Source organism: Pristis pectinata, chromosome 20 (genome assembly GCF_009764475.1).
Source record: "Pristis pectinata isolate sPriPec2 chromosome 20, sPriPec2.1.pri, whole genome shotgun sequence".
In the NCBI taxonomy this organism is placed as follows: domain Eukaryota; kingdom Metazoa; phylum Chordata; class Chondrichthyes; order Rhinopristiformes; family Pristidae; genus Pristis; species Pristis pectinata.
The window spans coordinates 35,727,565-35,743,323 of record NC_067424.1 but is presented as its reverse complement, the minus strand read 5'-3'; the positions used below and the strand labels follow the sequence as shown (position 1 = coordinate 35,743,323).

Here is a 15,759-nt window from a genome sequence, read left to right as displayed (position 1 = left end):
TGAAGGGACACCCCTGACGTTCAACTGGAATCCCCGGTTTGTTGACAGCTTCCTCTCAATGGTTGAGCCTCAACATTTCGAAGGTTCTTATACGCCGTCCGCGTTTGGTGTTGGAACATGTTCTCATCCATGCCTGACGCACTTTTCGTCATCTTTACTTTTTGGTCTCACCACTTTTCAGCTCCTTCATTATTTCCTGTCCTGTTGTTGGGGGCATCTGTGAGGTGTGACATGAATCCCAAACTGAAGTTATTTGCGTTTGGAGGACCCAAGGGAGTGATGGTAGAATTAATGAAATAATCGCCTTCCTCTAACCACCCAGGCAGTGTCTGTTGGTTTATTAAGGGGACCGCGTTGGTCTATTGACTTTTCCCGCGTCGGTCTATTGACTTTTACCCCGTTCGCCTGTCTGTTTCCAGTTCAGTGACAACGCTGCAAGTTGGAACCGACATTTGGACAACGCTCTTGTGTTTTGAGTAGAGCTCTTGGACAGAGATCCTGAGAAAATTAAGTAGGAGGTTAATCCTATTTCGCCATTTGCGATCAGTCTGTAGATCAGAATATTTACAAGACAGATTGCGACAGATGTGATTTTACCGTGGATTCTATACCTGTGAACGAAGGCATTATGCCATATAATTCTATAGTGTTCAATGACGTACGTTTGCACTGATTCTAAGGACCCCATGAATATTGCATTGTGAGTTTTGCGAGCTAATCCTTGCATCTTTAGGAATTTGGACAGATGCTTAGAGGAAGGAAATGCAAAAACCACCCCCCCCAACCACCCAGACTCGATGGGCCGAATGGCCTACTTCTGTTCCTTTGTCTTGTGAATATATTTTCTGGATGTCAATCTTGCCAAAACAATTTACTCAATCTGAGAACAGGTTGCTCTCTCCAGCTTCCAAAGTATGCAGTCGATTCGTATGAGCGATGAATCGCGTCCGGATGGGATTAACGATTTCCGTCCAAGGGTGAGTAATTCAGAGATTGTAAAAGCAATTTACGACGGTTTCCGAAGAAAATCCCGTCGTACCTGGCAAGTGGGATCCAGGATAATATTCCCACGGGGAAAGAAGCAGGTTCGTTGCAAAGTGAAGAAAGGAGTACTTCTTAATAAAAACATGTCCGTGGGTTGGCTCCTGAACCTGCAGATGCACGGCAGTTGCTACTTTTTACAGCGATGGAACAGAAAGATCCCAGAACATTGAAAATAACTAATTACTTGGATTTAATGCTTAGATAAACGCACACAAATCGCAATCTGTCAACTTTTCCGTGAAAATATACAACCATAAAAAGCACTTACAAATTTAATGTATATAAACTCAACAATGTAGAAACGTTCCAACATACCGAAATAAATCACCGTGGGTTAAAATCTCCTTTACATTGCATAATATAACAATAGAATGGAATTGTCAGTTTAATTATAAATTCTTAGCTCCACTACAATCTGAGATAGCCAGAGTTCAAAGTCATTTTTAAAACTGCTCAACTATGTAGTAAAAATAACTTTTGAAAGATAAACACTTCAAATTCATGTAGTTCGAACCTTCGAGAGATACGGAAATCAGACAATACTGGGTAACCAGTTATTTAACTTCGAAATAGAGCCTCCTGCATTTAAACTGGGGAACTCGCCGAAACTTTGTTCTTTCTAATTGTCTCTAGCGCGGCTTCCTTCTCCTTTAGAATCTCCTTCAGCCGTCTAATTTTCTCGTCGCGAGTGGTCTTGTCTACACTTGAAGGAGGAGGGATAGTTGGTAAATGCCCCTCGGAGACAGCCGAAATGTCAAGCACTTTATTCGCCGCGGCGCTTCTTGGTGAAACCGCATTGGAGGACTCCGTTACGTTTGGCCCCGATCTGGTGGTCAGTGAACCGGTCAATGTCCTTTCACTGCAGGCCGTTCCGCCGGCGTTTTCTCCCGGGAGGCAGCTGTACGCGTGCTCCGATTCTCTGTTTATAACCGCTCTCTTAATACGCTGCTTCTTTTCTTGTTTCCTTTTTCTATTCGTGGACGGTTTAGCCTCGATCTACAACGAATGAATCAGATATTAGCATAAAAGTTTCCAATATTGCATCTGTAATATCGAAAAATCGTGACCTAATGTAATAGAAACATCTTAACACACTCTGCGCCCATCTTACTCTAAGACGAACCAGATCAATGCATTTTAATCTGTGTGACTGGCGCCTTGCAAACCGGTTATCCCAAGTGACCTTTTCAATGGACATCAAGACCCACCCAATCAGGGGTATCTCGCCTGCAGCCCGGAGACAGCACAGACTGGGAGAGAGATGAATAGTGCCACAAGAGGAAGATTCTTTGCCACAGATGCGCAAACCTTTTCTATCATTACTGGGTAGGTTTGCAATATCTGCAACGCTTCTCTCTCCTTCATCGACGAGCACCCAATGATGAAAAATATCCATCGCCCGCTATCCATTCTGCATCCGAGGGTTCCACCGATGCTCAATTTGGCTGGTGCACCCCTCTACTGCAGAAGTCGCGTTGGGATGGACGTTATACGTTGTGGCATTACATTAAGAGCGAGTGAGTCATCAAGCTCAACTTGAAGGAACAGCATAGTTAACAGCAACAACATCCAGAAGAGGATGCAGGCCAATCCAAAGCTCGCCGAAGTCTTCGTGAAAAACTCAAAGTGAAAGGGGCTGTGCTGTAAACGGCTGGGAAGACAAGTACCGAATGTGAACATTGGGTGTAGCTTTGTCTGCAATCTCGATGACAACGTGTATTTCAAAACTCGGTGGAAAAAATGCAATACGAGACTGAGATTGGCAACTTGTTTCGAGGAGTGAAGCCGTGGCTAATGGCATTTAACAGACTATGTGCTCTGTTCCACACGAGGAAAACAAAATGGGTTTTAACGGAATTTAGTCAATGTGCCCGATGACCCCAGAGCAGTGATCGTTACTCAAGCAGATTGCTGAACATTTTAACCAAAGTGTTGGGAATGCAGGCTCTAGTCAGGCCACGTCTTCGGTACTGGGCACGGAAGGCACTTAGTGGGCTCAAGCTCAATTACAAGGACGTTGAAGAAATTTGGCTTTTCCCGTCTTAAAAGGATCGACGTAGGGACCGTTTTATCGAGGAACGGGAGGTGAGCACTGTACTGCCGCCACAAAACAAGAAATACCACGACATACAAGTCAGTGATAATAAACCTGCTCCAGTTAACTTCTCCCACACCATCTCAGACTTTGGAGAAGAAGACCGAAGGCAGGGTCGTTTCTCAGGAACTTCATCTCGCAATATGAACACAAAAAACCATATTCTTTGGTACAGAAAAAGAATCACAAGAATTATGTAGAGAGCAGCGAGGCAAAGAAATCTAACAAGACACTGTTCCCCAAAAGTACCAGTGGGAAGATGAAAGTATTTTCCTGAGCTTTCATGCTCACCGCTACACCAGTACAGTGGCGAACGGGAACGGGGCCAAAGCCCTATTTTGCAACGTTAGAACTCTGGCCAGGGTTTGGAGTGACTGGTTTACATTTTATCCTTAGGGGTGGACTGTAAGCTGTCATTTCATTCTAACTTATCCACGCAAAGACAGCACTTCTGCAGATGCTGGCTACAAAAATATATTTTCTTAATTATCTCGGCAACGGGAAGCCGGAGAAAAATGAGTGTTGGCGAGTACACCCAATCACAACCTGCAGCAGTTCTGATTACATGCACAGCAGAGAGTAGTTTAATATTCGTTTAGAGGCAAAATAAAATAATTTTCAGCTTTTGCCTTCTAGCTTCGTAATCTCTCCCGCTGGTTAAGGAACTACTTTCACGGGAGTGAAGTATCCTGTGTGTCTAACTCCTACAGAGGGTGGCATCACCCTGAGCAAGTTTAAAAACGTGGATTTAATTAAACTGAGCAAAAAAACAATCAGCCAGGCTGAAGTTGACTGGGTAAAAAGCCAATATTGAAACGAATTTGGCCAGCAATGAGGACAAGAAGCCATGAAGTAGACACCAGTGGATCGTGTTTGGATTGAATGCTTTAAGCTTGCTCTCGCTTCCAGTCTAATCTTATGCTGCCTCTTTATCTGGTTACGTGAGAGAAGGTTGCACAGGATTTCAGCATTTAGGGCAACAGTATCACTAATGGAAACCCGCAGGTTAAGTACTTGCTCTGGTGTTCATTAGCAGTCCAGTAGGCATTTCATTTGCATACAAGTCCGAACCAAGTCCCGGGCTTGTCCTCTCCCAGTCACAGTCTCTCACGGACCCTTCCTTGTGAGATTTCGAGATCGGAGGGCCCAGGCCCAGAGGAGATCTCAGTGAAACCCACGTTTTTGTTTTGTTAAAACAGTGACGGGGTAGATGCATGGACGATGTTTCTCGACGCTGGGGCATTTAGAAGCAGGGGTCAGAATCTACAAAGTGGTGAGGCAGTGAGGATGGAGACGAGGAGAAAGTTCTTCACTCAAGGGGCTCAGTCGCTGAGCACATTCAAGACAGATTTTGATAAATTCTTAGATATGAAGAGAACTGTGGGCTATGGGTTTAGTGCAGGAAAGTGGCGCTAGAATAAAAGAGCAGCCACGATCTTGTTAAATGGTAGAACAAGCGTGAGACACCAAACAGCAACTGTGGCACCATTTATGCTCACTTTAGGATCACCGTCATCCACAGCCTGACATCAGACTACGTTCAAGCCAAGTTCCTACTACTTTCTGTGAAGGATGAGAATTTTTAGAATCAGACCTAAATAATTCACCACTCAACTTTATATCGCAATGGTTCAGCTGCACCTATTCACTGAATACCCCTCCAGCTGTTGTCCAATTCAACTCTTTAATAAGCAATGGACAAAGACGTTAAAAAATGCAATTCCAAAACGGCAAGCATTTGCAACAAATAGCTGTGTTTTTTTTTCCAAACTGCAAAAAGGGCTTATTCGCATGCATCATAAATAAGTCCATGCACAAAGCAGATAATTTACAAAATGACCCAAGCACAAAATGATCGTGACGGCAATTAATTTCTGTGAATTATGTTAAAGCTCTGCGGGCCAGCTGAAGCATGCTTGGCCCAATCTGGTTTTGGTCACAGTTGCTTCATACATGCGGGGAGTTGAAAATACTGCCTTGAGCCGCAAAGGTGATGATTAAGTGAGCTCCAGGCCAGGACTTCAATGGCTGTTCTCGGGACACACATAACCAAGTGGAAAGCTAGACAGGCGAGTCGTTGTTGTTGAAACAAATGCTTCATGCTCACTGGGTGTTTGCTTTAGAACTGGGTTCTAATGCTCATACGTTCCTGTATTTTCCTCCACGGGGTTTCATGGACAACAAGGACAAGGGCAGGGTATAATCAAATGACTTTCTCAGATGTCATCTGTCGGGTGCATCTTCATGAACTAATTTATAAACTGGTGGGTGTCAATGACAATCCTAAAATGCCTTGTTTACACATTTGCTCTTAGAAAAATCCAAGCTAAACTGTAATTTCACAATCTCAGATCCAAGTACATCTATCTTATTCTGGAGGATTTAATAACTGAAGCAGATTTCCATTTTGAAAAAAAAGAAACGAAAACCCTCTGCAGCCTACCTTGTCTGGTGTTTGGGCGAATATAGTCCATAATATTGTTGGAAAGACCTTATTCACAAGAACATATCCTCAGCTGATCTACTACAAAGTTATTAAATTAGATCCAAGTTTTGGGAGTCCTTTTTCAATCCATTTTTTCCTTCACTTTGTTCAGCCCAGGCTTGCTGTCCAGTACTGATCTTCGTTTTATCAATGATGTTCTCTCTTTCCCTGAAACTCCTTTAGAAACTTTATCTTATACCAAAATCATTGGTTATTTGGATCTGGATTTTTTCCCATTACCTGTGCTCTGCATTATAACACATCTGCAAGATATAGATATTATTTTGTAAAACAGTACACTTCCAGTTTCAGCAGATTAAGCATTTTCCCAGTTTGCATTGCCAGTATTAAGGTTACAGTTTAAGCATGTTAAGAAGATGGTTTAATTATAATATGGAAGGCAGAATAGCTCATTCTAGAACTCCCCAAACTTGCTTCCAAAATTGCAGTCATAAACTCTTGGAATTTTTTGTTTCGGATTCACATACAAAATGAGGTTGTCGCCAGCAAGGTCAGCGACTGCTCGTCCTTAAATTGCTTTTATACTTAGAAAGTAATGAATAATATAATAAACAAATTCTAAAGAGCCAGACTGTATATATTCAGTAGCCTGCTCCTTTCCCACAACTACTTTGTCACTTTTGGCTCATCTCCCTTCTCTGTTCTACTTAGGTTAAAATACTAAGGATATTTCAAATAGCATTGCAGCCACTAAGAATACAGTATTGTTATATAAATGTTAAAGCTCCAGCAGGTTTATTCCAATAACCTTTGACAGTACCCAAAATTTCCTATATACAAGCTGATACCATCAACTAGATAGTCCCTTACACTTAAGGAAAATGGCTGATTTGTGCTGCACAATTGCAGAGTCAATATTGTAGGCAAGGTTCTCAAGCACTCTCTAATAAACATCTTCTACTTCCTCAAAATAGTATGAACTGAAATAGCAATTCTGCCAAACCTGTAATTTGGAAATGCCTTGTGCAGCGCAGTTCCTATAGATCACGGACTTGCCTGGTTAACACAGAAGCTAGTTTTTCCACAAACATCCAAATGTCTGGAATATATTGTACACAAGATCACAGAATAGATTTGCTTCACATCCCATGGTAGAAATCTTAACTGCAATCTTAAGTTCCCAGAAAGGGGGTCATTGTAACTTGCCAAAAAACAAAATAGCTGTTCACCAGAAGTAAATTACACCTTTGCATTCCTGCATTGAATAATATTAATGCATGGTGACAAGTCTCAATCTAAAGTGAAACCGTAAAACTGGATCATTGGTGTCTGATAGTTAGGCTCAATAAATGTGCAGTCACTCAGTATTTATGTGCACCAGTGCCTTATGCAAACATATACACTGACACAATCAATACAACAGTGGTGGGGAGAGAGAGCATGGAGCAGGGGCAGGGCACCAACCAGTACTACAATACCTTGACACATCCTAGCCACCAGTGTGAATACTAAACAATTCTTACATCCAGACCTCAGGTTCTAGACATAATTAACACCATAAGGAATGATTATCTGGCTAACTTTTGGATTATTTTGTCAAGAAGGATGATATTCCAATGTTCTACCCAGAGCTCACCAAGACGGGCTGACAATCCAGGCAAAGTGAACAAGTCAGTATCTCCCATACGGAAGGCAGACATTAGATGCACCAACCTCGAGTTGCTCAAGTAACAGGAGCGCTCTATATCTCAATGGCATCTTGGAAAATTCTGAGACTAAGAGTGAACTGAATAAATAAAAGATTAATGCTATTCTTCTGGATATGAATCACTCCATCCCAACAAAAATCTACCAAATCACTACCAAGATTGCTGAATAGAGAGAAGACCACTTGTCAGTGGTCGTAAATGCTCTAATAAAATTCCTAACATGGGGAGCATCTAAAAGCTGGAACATTTTAAAACACTTTAACAAAAATGTTCCATAAGATCTCCATTTGCTGGAGGATAATTATTGTAACCTTACTAAATGGACAAATAATGTAAACATTAAAAACTCTGAACAGCAAAAGACTTAAATGTTTAATGCAGTGAGGTACTGAGAGAATTCACTATAAGTGCGAGACCGAGCCCTGGCTGCATTTGGAGTGATAAATACAGATACTCTTGGTCTTGCTTAGCAAAGTGACAGAAAACCAATCCTCTCAGGAAAAGAAAAGCACCACCAGAAGAGGACGGGAAGGAAGATGCAAAAGGTGCAAAGAGCTTTCCTTTCAAGAAACTGTGTGGAGGTTAGTTTATGCTAACATACCAACTTTAAAATATATTGTATCCATAAAGGATTTCATAGTGGTGAAGGGAATAGATTCTAAAATGAAGAACCTACAGGACAGGACTTGGGTGTGTTTACAACACCAGTACAATATGTACAATGTGAACCCAGTTTGTTAGTCCAGGAGTACACACAAGAATAAAATGCATTTTTAGGTTCAAAGAATACGTAGCACACAATTGAACAGAACATTACTCACTAAACAGACCCAATAAAACTGAAGGACCAAATATTATTATACAACAAAGTGCAATTATCACGCTGATTCAATTTTTCTACAATTTAAAATTGCAAATATTGAAATTAAAATGTGGCTGCTGAACTAAGCAGCAAAAATGACTAATTTCAAAGACAATTTAAATATTTGCCATTTTAACCACACCAAGAGACAGATCACATAGAACAAATATTCAGATCTTCAAGGACTAGCACTGCAAGGACACAAATTACTAAATTTGAGTAAGAACTTTATAAAGGTGCTAAAACCATTTTCTTCCGTATTGCTTCCAGCGCAGCCTCCTTCTCTTTCAGGATCTCTTTCAGTCGCCTGATCTTCTCATCGCGTGTAGTTTCATCAACACTCAAGGGAAGAGGAGGAGTGTAAGGTTGTGCTGTGCTGATCTCAGTGGCAGAGGAGTGTCCTATTGAAAGAGATGAGATGCTGGGTGCAGGAACAATGGAGGGAGCCATATGAAGACAACGGGCATTATTTGTCCCAGTGTTGAACATGACAGTGGGAGAGGATTCCATTATCAAGTGCTCCTCTGGTACCGAGCTGGGCTCAGTTATGCTGGCGAGTGCCTCTTGTTCACTGTGAGAGTTGATGTGGGAGGGTTCATCTGTATTGGGGGTAGGTGTTTCTGTACTGTTCACAGAAAGACAGCTGTAGGCATGCTCAGATTCCCAATTTGAAATGACCCTTTCTAGGCACTGTTTCTTAACTGGCACTGAATAATCGACACTCTCCGGTTTTCTTTTCACTGGCGATTGAGGCTCAAGTTTAATCTAAAATAGAAACAAAAAACACCAGAAGATCAGCATACATGCATTAAAGATTTCCATAAATTCCAGGATTTTGTTTTTGTAATGGCCACATAAAATGGTAGGTTGCAACTAAAAGCTATTTGTACATATTTCCAAATCCCTTAGATTTTGCAAGAACTATATCCAAGTTTACTTTTAATCCATGAAACAAGGATTATTAATGAATCTTTTTCATCAATCCTGGCTGGGTGCAAGTATGGACTCCTCAAGTCAAAACGTTGTGGGTTCAAACCCAGATATTTGGGTGTATTATCTAGGCTGACACTTTAGTGACTGCATTGCTAGGGGTGCAGTCTTCCATGTGACATTAAAATGATGCCTTGTTTGCCCTAGTGGATGTAAACCAAACATGACACTATTTGAACAGAGATGCTTCCTGTAAATCCTGGTCAATATTCATCTCTCAATCAATGCTCATTTACTTTTGGGACTTTGCTGCATGCTTATTGATACTGCATTACAGTAGGAACTTCACTTTTAGTTGAATTCAAAGTGCTTTTGGACAATCTGAGGTTGCAAAGGAAGCTATATAAATGAAAATGCAAATAACTTTTACATTTAGGCATTCCAATGTTCTCTGGGTGATACTCCTGAGTAACTACCATTCTGGGGTTAGCTTTAGAAGACCCTAACTTGTCTAGTTTGAGAACAGGCAGGACACCGTAACTGAACCCAGTTTTCCTAGAGGAAGGGAAAACATTTTATGCAGGACTTCGGTGTTTGATGGACATTCGGTAATACACATTGGAAAGTGTAGACAGGCAGGCAACAGGTGAGAATAGGATTAAGCTCTGCTCTGATATCTTCACTGTCAAGTAGCTGGCTAATATTTATTGATGAGGCTTCATCCATGTAGAATGGCTATTTCAAAACAGACCAAACACCAGCCCATTCTTAAAGAAACCTATATATTTGGTATCTACAACAATTAAAGCAGCAGAGTACGTAAGCAGCTACTGAAAACACACACACACAGCTGGTGTTACAATTGTTAGATAGCTTTTAAATAATTCACTGCTGCTGAAGTAGTTATGTACCTTTATCTCCTTTGTATGATATGCATAATATCCTGCATCTATAGGCTCCTCCTTCTTAACTGGAAGCATCAAATTCACTTGAGTTTCTCTACTAATTGCATCAGTTGAAAGGTCATCTGCTTTCTTGGTCTGAGGAGCGGATGACTCCACTGACTCAGAGATTGCAGGGGATTTGCTCTTCTCCCATTGTTCGAGCAGTTTAGGGGAAATTCTGGTGAGGCAGATTCGGAGATCAGAGTGAATTCCTGCCTTCTTCAATAACTGCTCATCAGTTTCTTCTCCAACCGTCCCACAAGCCGGCTCCATCAGCTAATGGGAAATGGGGGAAGAAAGACGAGGACGAGAGGTTTAGCCATTCAACAAAGACAAATATTTTGATTAAAACTAGATTAAGCTGCTCACAAACAGAACCACACTGTGATACAAACAAGCTTTCCATAAACAGGATATATTTAATACAACCAAATATAATTTTAAAAAATATTTTCACTATGCTCGTGATATTAAGTCCTGTGATTTTGATTCCCATTGTCCTGGTGTAAATTGTGCACAAAATACAAAGGAGGTATTTACATTACAAATTTTAGGAAGTAATGACAACAAATAATAACATTGATCATTTATAGGAACATAAATAGAAGCTTTCGTCCTCGCCTGCCTCCTCTGCCATTCGATCAGATCATGGCTGATCTTTTACTTCAGCCCTATCTTCCAGCACCAATGCCATAGCCCTCAATTCTCTACTATTAACCTCAAATATACTCAACATCTGAACCTCTACTCTTTAAGTGGCAAACTCCAAAGTTTCAGTACCCCCTGGGTAAAGAATGGTCATGCTCTTACTTTGAGAGTGCGCTCCCTAGATCTAGAAATCCAGCCAGCAAAACATCATCTACCCCATCAACCCCGCAACGTTTTGTATGTTTCAATGTGATCAACGTGATTGTTCTAAGCCTTCTTTAAGTATTGGCCCAGTCTCCTCAATCCTCTCCATCCCAGGAATCAATTGTGAACCTCCAATACAAGTTTATCCTTCCTCAGATATGGAGGTCAGACTTCCACACAATATTCCAGATGAGGTCTCAACAAGCCTTACATAACTGAAGCAAGACACCTCTATTCTTGTACCCAAGGCCTCTTGCAAAAAAAAGGCCTACCTACCATTCACTTCACAATTGTTTGCTACACTTGCAAGTTAGTAGTTGGTGTACAAAAGCACCCAGGTACCTCTGAATACTCACATCTTTCAATCCCTCATTTAAAATATGCTACACTTTTCTATTTCTTCTGACAGCAACACAAGGACTTCCACATATGCATTACTTAATGTGAAATCCTCAAGCTGCTGTCAGTGATCCAGCCTGAACTCACAGGCTGTGCTGTGTGCAACTTTCTTCATTGCATTTAAGCTGGAATCATTAAACCTAAATGAATTTGGGCTTTCCTTTACCCCAATGAACTAATTCCCCTGTAAAACTACCTTGAAATTCTTGTGCTTGATTACAGGGTGTATGGTTTTTTAAGTGGCACACATTATTGTTTTACAAGGGACCTGGCCTTAAAGTCTGCAATTTACTTTTACGCTTGTATATTTCAAAATAAGATATTTTAAAATTTGCATTTACTACTTTAATCATTTGTACATCTTCTAATCTTTACAAGGTACTTAATGTAACAATAAATACTTCCCGGCTTCCGAGCAGTGAGAATTCTTAAATTACCTGATTGGCTAGTTTGGCAGGTTGCTGGATGATAGAAATACACTTGAACTCTTGCCTGACATTCTTCCTCAAGTAAAAGGGCAAGTTCTCACCACTAGATTTCTGTAGAAGACCTCCCTTGTTACTGGGAACAAGTGCCAACCACAACAGTTGGCCAAGTACTGAGTTCAAATGAAGACAATTGCAAAAGGTTAAACAAGACGCAATGTCTGTAAGGCACTTTAAGAGATGCATGTGAACCATGCAAAGTAAAACTCAGCTCCTTTGTTACCTCAGCATTTTAATCGGTAACAAACAAGCTCAGCCTACACATTGACTCATTTATGAATTTGTGCACAAAGTGCCGGTTTTCTTGAAAGGGTCCCATCTGAAGACAGTAAGTGGAGACACACTCATTTTGTTTGTCTGTGACGTTAGTATAAAGAGGAGAGGGCGAGTTGGAGGACAGGGACCAGAGGCTGAGAGTGAGAGAGAGAGACACACACACAGAGAGAGAGAGAGAGACAGAGAGAGAGAGACAGAGAGAGAGAGACAGAGAGAGAGAGAGACAGATATGATGGCAGATTGAGCTGGGGAGCGGGAGGGGAAGGAGGACAGAGGCAAGTGATGATAGACAGAGGCAGACACCAATAGAGGTTGATGGAGCCAGATGTAGGGGAAGGAGGTGAAGGCGGGAACAGCTGGGAGGGTGATAAGCAGGAACACATGCTGGAATCTGATAAGTAGGTGATAATGGGAACTATGGTGGAACCAGAAGCAGATTGGGGATGGTGGAAGAAACACATGGGTAGTGAGTTGATGGAACCAGGACAGGGACTGATCAAGGGGGAGGGATGAACGGACCACGTAGTCATGGAGGAAATGAAGGTGGAAAGGGGTGAGGAGGACAAGGGGTTGCTGGCTGGCAGTGGGATCTCATTGCAGCTGGCTGAAATTTCACAGGATGATGTGCTGGATGATGTACGGTTAAAGATAAGGACTAGAGGAGCTCCATCTCTGCTCAGTCTGGAGGGTGTGAGGCGAGACAGAAGCCCGTGAAACAGAGGAAACGTGACAGATGGCTCCATCAACCACAGTAGAAGGGGAGCCACACTTTCTGAAAAAGGCAGACATGTCATGGATCATATTGGTACAGCAGATTGACCACTCCAATTGAAGCTTCTCCAGAACATACAGGGTTCTACCTGTTGGTGGCTTTTCATGGAGATAAACCTGACTACCAAGATCCTACAGGAAGATGAGAAGCACAAAGTTAATCCTGGGGAAAGTTGATCCAAAGGAATGTAATGTATTCCATTCCAAGGACTTACATCAAAATTAAGTACTTTCCAATTAGGTACAGGTATTTGGTTGGGTACAGAATAAAGCTTGGGCTTTTCAATACACCCGCTCACAGCTCAGGTGAGCATTCCACTCTTTCTTAATCCAAGGATATGGGCTTCGCAGGCTGAGCCAGCAATTAATTGCTCATCTCTAGTTGAGAAGGTGGTGGTGAATCACTGCAATCCTCAAGGTGTGGTAAACCCATAATGCTGTTAGGGAGGGAGTTCCAGGATTCTGACCCAGCGATGGTGAAGGAACAGCGATATATTTCCATGTCGGGATGGTGTGTGGCTTGGAGGGCAACTTCCAGGTGGTGATGTCCCCATGCTTCTTCTACCCTTGTCCTTTTTAGCTGGTAGAGGTGGTGGGTTTGGAAGGTGCTGTCTACAGAGTCTTGGTGAGTTGCTGCAGTGCATCCTGTAGATGGTACAAACTGCTGCTACTGTGTGTCAGCGGTGGAGTGAGTGAATGGTTGTGGATGGGGTGCCTATCAAGTGGGCTGCTATGTCCTGTATGGTGTCATTTGAATGAAAAACACGATGATGCTGGAGGAACTCAGCAGGCCAGGCAGCATCCATGGAGAAAAGCAGGCAGTCAACATTTCGGGTCAGGACCCTTCAGGACTCAAGATAGGAAAAGGGGAAGCCTAATGTATAGGAGGGAAAAGCAGAGTAGTGAAAGGTGGACAGAAGAGGGGAGGCGCGGTGGGCACAAGGTGGTGATAGGTAGATGCAGGTAAGAGATAGTGATAGGCAGGTGCTGGTTTCTTGTGTTGTTGAAGTAGCACTCATCCAGGCAAGTGGAGAGTATTCCATCACACTCCAGACTTGAGTCTTGTCGATGGTGAACAGGCTTTGGGGAGTTAGGAGGCGAGTTAAGTCGCCACAGGATCACCACAGCCTCTGAACTGCTCTTTGTATATATGGCTACTTCAGTTCAGTTTCTGGTCAATGGTAATCCCAAGGATATTGACAGTGAGGAGATTCAGTGATGGTAAAGTCAGGGTGCGAGAGCTGGATTTTCTCATTAGATATCAATATTGCTCAGCACTTAGGTGGCAAGTAACAATTCACATCACACATCAACCCAGGCCTGGATATTGTCCAGATCTTGCTGCATTTGGATGTGGACTGCTTCATTATCTGAGTTGCAAATGATGCTGAACATTGCGCAATCGGTGAACACCCCTACCTTACAAATGATGGAAGGGCATTGATGAAACAGCTGAAGATGGTTGGCCTCAGGCACTACCCCTGCAAACTCCTGCAGAAATGTCCTGAGGCTGAGATGATCGACCCCTGACCACCACAAACAAACCCTCGTGAAAGAAATGATTCCAGCAGAAGGTTCCCCCCCCCCAACCCCACCACTGATTCCCATTGATTTAAAGGCAATTACTTTCACTTCACCTCTGGAGTTCAGCTCTTTTGTCCAAGTTTGGAGCAAGACTGGAATGAGGTCAGGAGCTGAGTGACCCTGGCAGAACCCAAACCGAGTGTCTGTGAGCAGGTTGATAGCACTATTGATCATCCCTTCTATCACTTTGCTGATAATTGAGAGTAGACTAATGGGGTGATAATTGGCCAGGTTGGATTTGTTCTGCTCATTGTGGACAGGACATACCTGGGCAAGTTTCCACATTGTCAGGTAGATTCCAGTGTCGTAGCCATACTGGAACAGGTTGGACAAGGCTGCGGCAAATTCCGGAGCAGTCTTCAGTACCATTGCTGGAACGTTGTCAGAGAGCACAGCGTTCTGCTGTATTCAATGCCTTTAGATGTTTGTTGGTATCATGTGGAGTGAATGGAACTGGCTGAAGACTAGCATCTATCATGCTGGGGACCACTGGAGGAGACCAGGATCGATCATCCACTCGGCACTTCTGGCTGAAGGCCCTTGCAATTTACTCTTTCGTACTGATGTGCAGGGCTCCCCCGTTGTTGAAAATGGGGAGCCTCCACCTCCAGCCAGTTGTTTAATTGTCCGTCACCACTCACCACTGCACGTGGTAGGATTGGAGAGCTGAGATCTGATCCGTTGGTTGTGGGATCTCTTAGCTCTGTCTATTGCACAGTGTTGTTGTTGTTTGGCATGCAAGGAGACCTGCCTTGTAGCTTCACCAGGTTGATCCCTCATTCTGAGGTGTGACTGGTGCTGTTCCTGGCATGCCCTCCTGCACTTTTCATTGAACCAGGGTTGATCCACCCCCTTGTTTGATGATGGTAGAGCAGGGGATCTGCTGGACCACGAGGTTGCAGATTGTGGTCGAGTACAATTCTGCTGTTGCTGCTGATGGCCCACAGTGCCTTATAGATACTGAGCCCCAAGCTGCTGGATATGTTTGCAATCTACCCCACTTAGCATGGTGTTAGTGCCACAACACACATTTTTACTGCAAAGAACTGCGTTGTTGTCACTCCTACTGGTACCATCGTGGGTAGATGCACCTGCCACAGGTAGATTGATTCAGACAAGATCAAGTTGGTTTTACCCTCTTGTTGTTTCCCTCGCCACCTGCCGCAGCAATCTATCTAGCAATCAATCCAGCAGCAATGTCCGTTAGCACTCGGCCAGTTTAGTCAGGTATGGTGCTACCAAGCCACTTTGGTGATGGGCATTGAAGCCCCCCAAGCCAGAATACATTCTGCACCTTTGCAACTCTCAGTGCTTCATCCAAGTGGTGTTCTACAAGGAACAGTACTGATTCATCAGCCGAGG

The 15,759-nt window shown here is 42.9% G+C and overlaps 1 protein-coding gene across 3 annotated transcripts in view; it reads right to left on the bottom strand.

Annotated features, from left to right (window-relative positions):
• Nucleotides 1-1,216: 1,216 nt before the first annotated feature.
• The window catches only part of LOC127580685 (ligand-dependent nuclear receptor-interacting factor 1-like), a 37,767-nt gene continuing 23,224 nt past the window's right edge, over nt 1,217-15,759 (bottom strand). Inside the window, exons 4-6 of one of the 3 annotated variants that reach the window (XM_052034431.1) lie at nt 9,998-10,306; nt 8,403-8,921; nt 1,217-2,040 (exon numbers count right to left, since the gene is read on the bottom strand). In XM_052034431.1, coding sequence (XP_051890391.1) covers nt 1,630-2,040; nt 8,403-8,921; nt 9,998-10,306 — 1,239 coding nt within the window. In that variant the 3' untranslated portion in view covers nt 1,217-1,629. Of the gene's footprint in view, nt 2,041-5,582; nt 8,922-9,997; nt 10,307-15,759 lie in introns of all 3 variants that reach the window. The other 2 variants (XM_052034432.1, XR_007957863.1) reach the window with 2 other exon arrangements.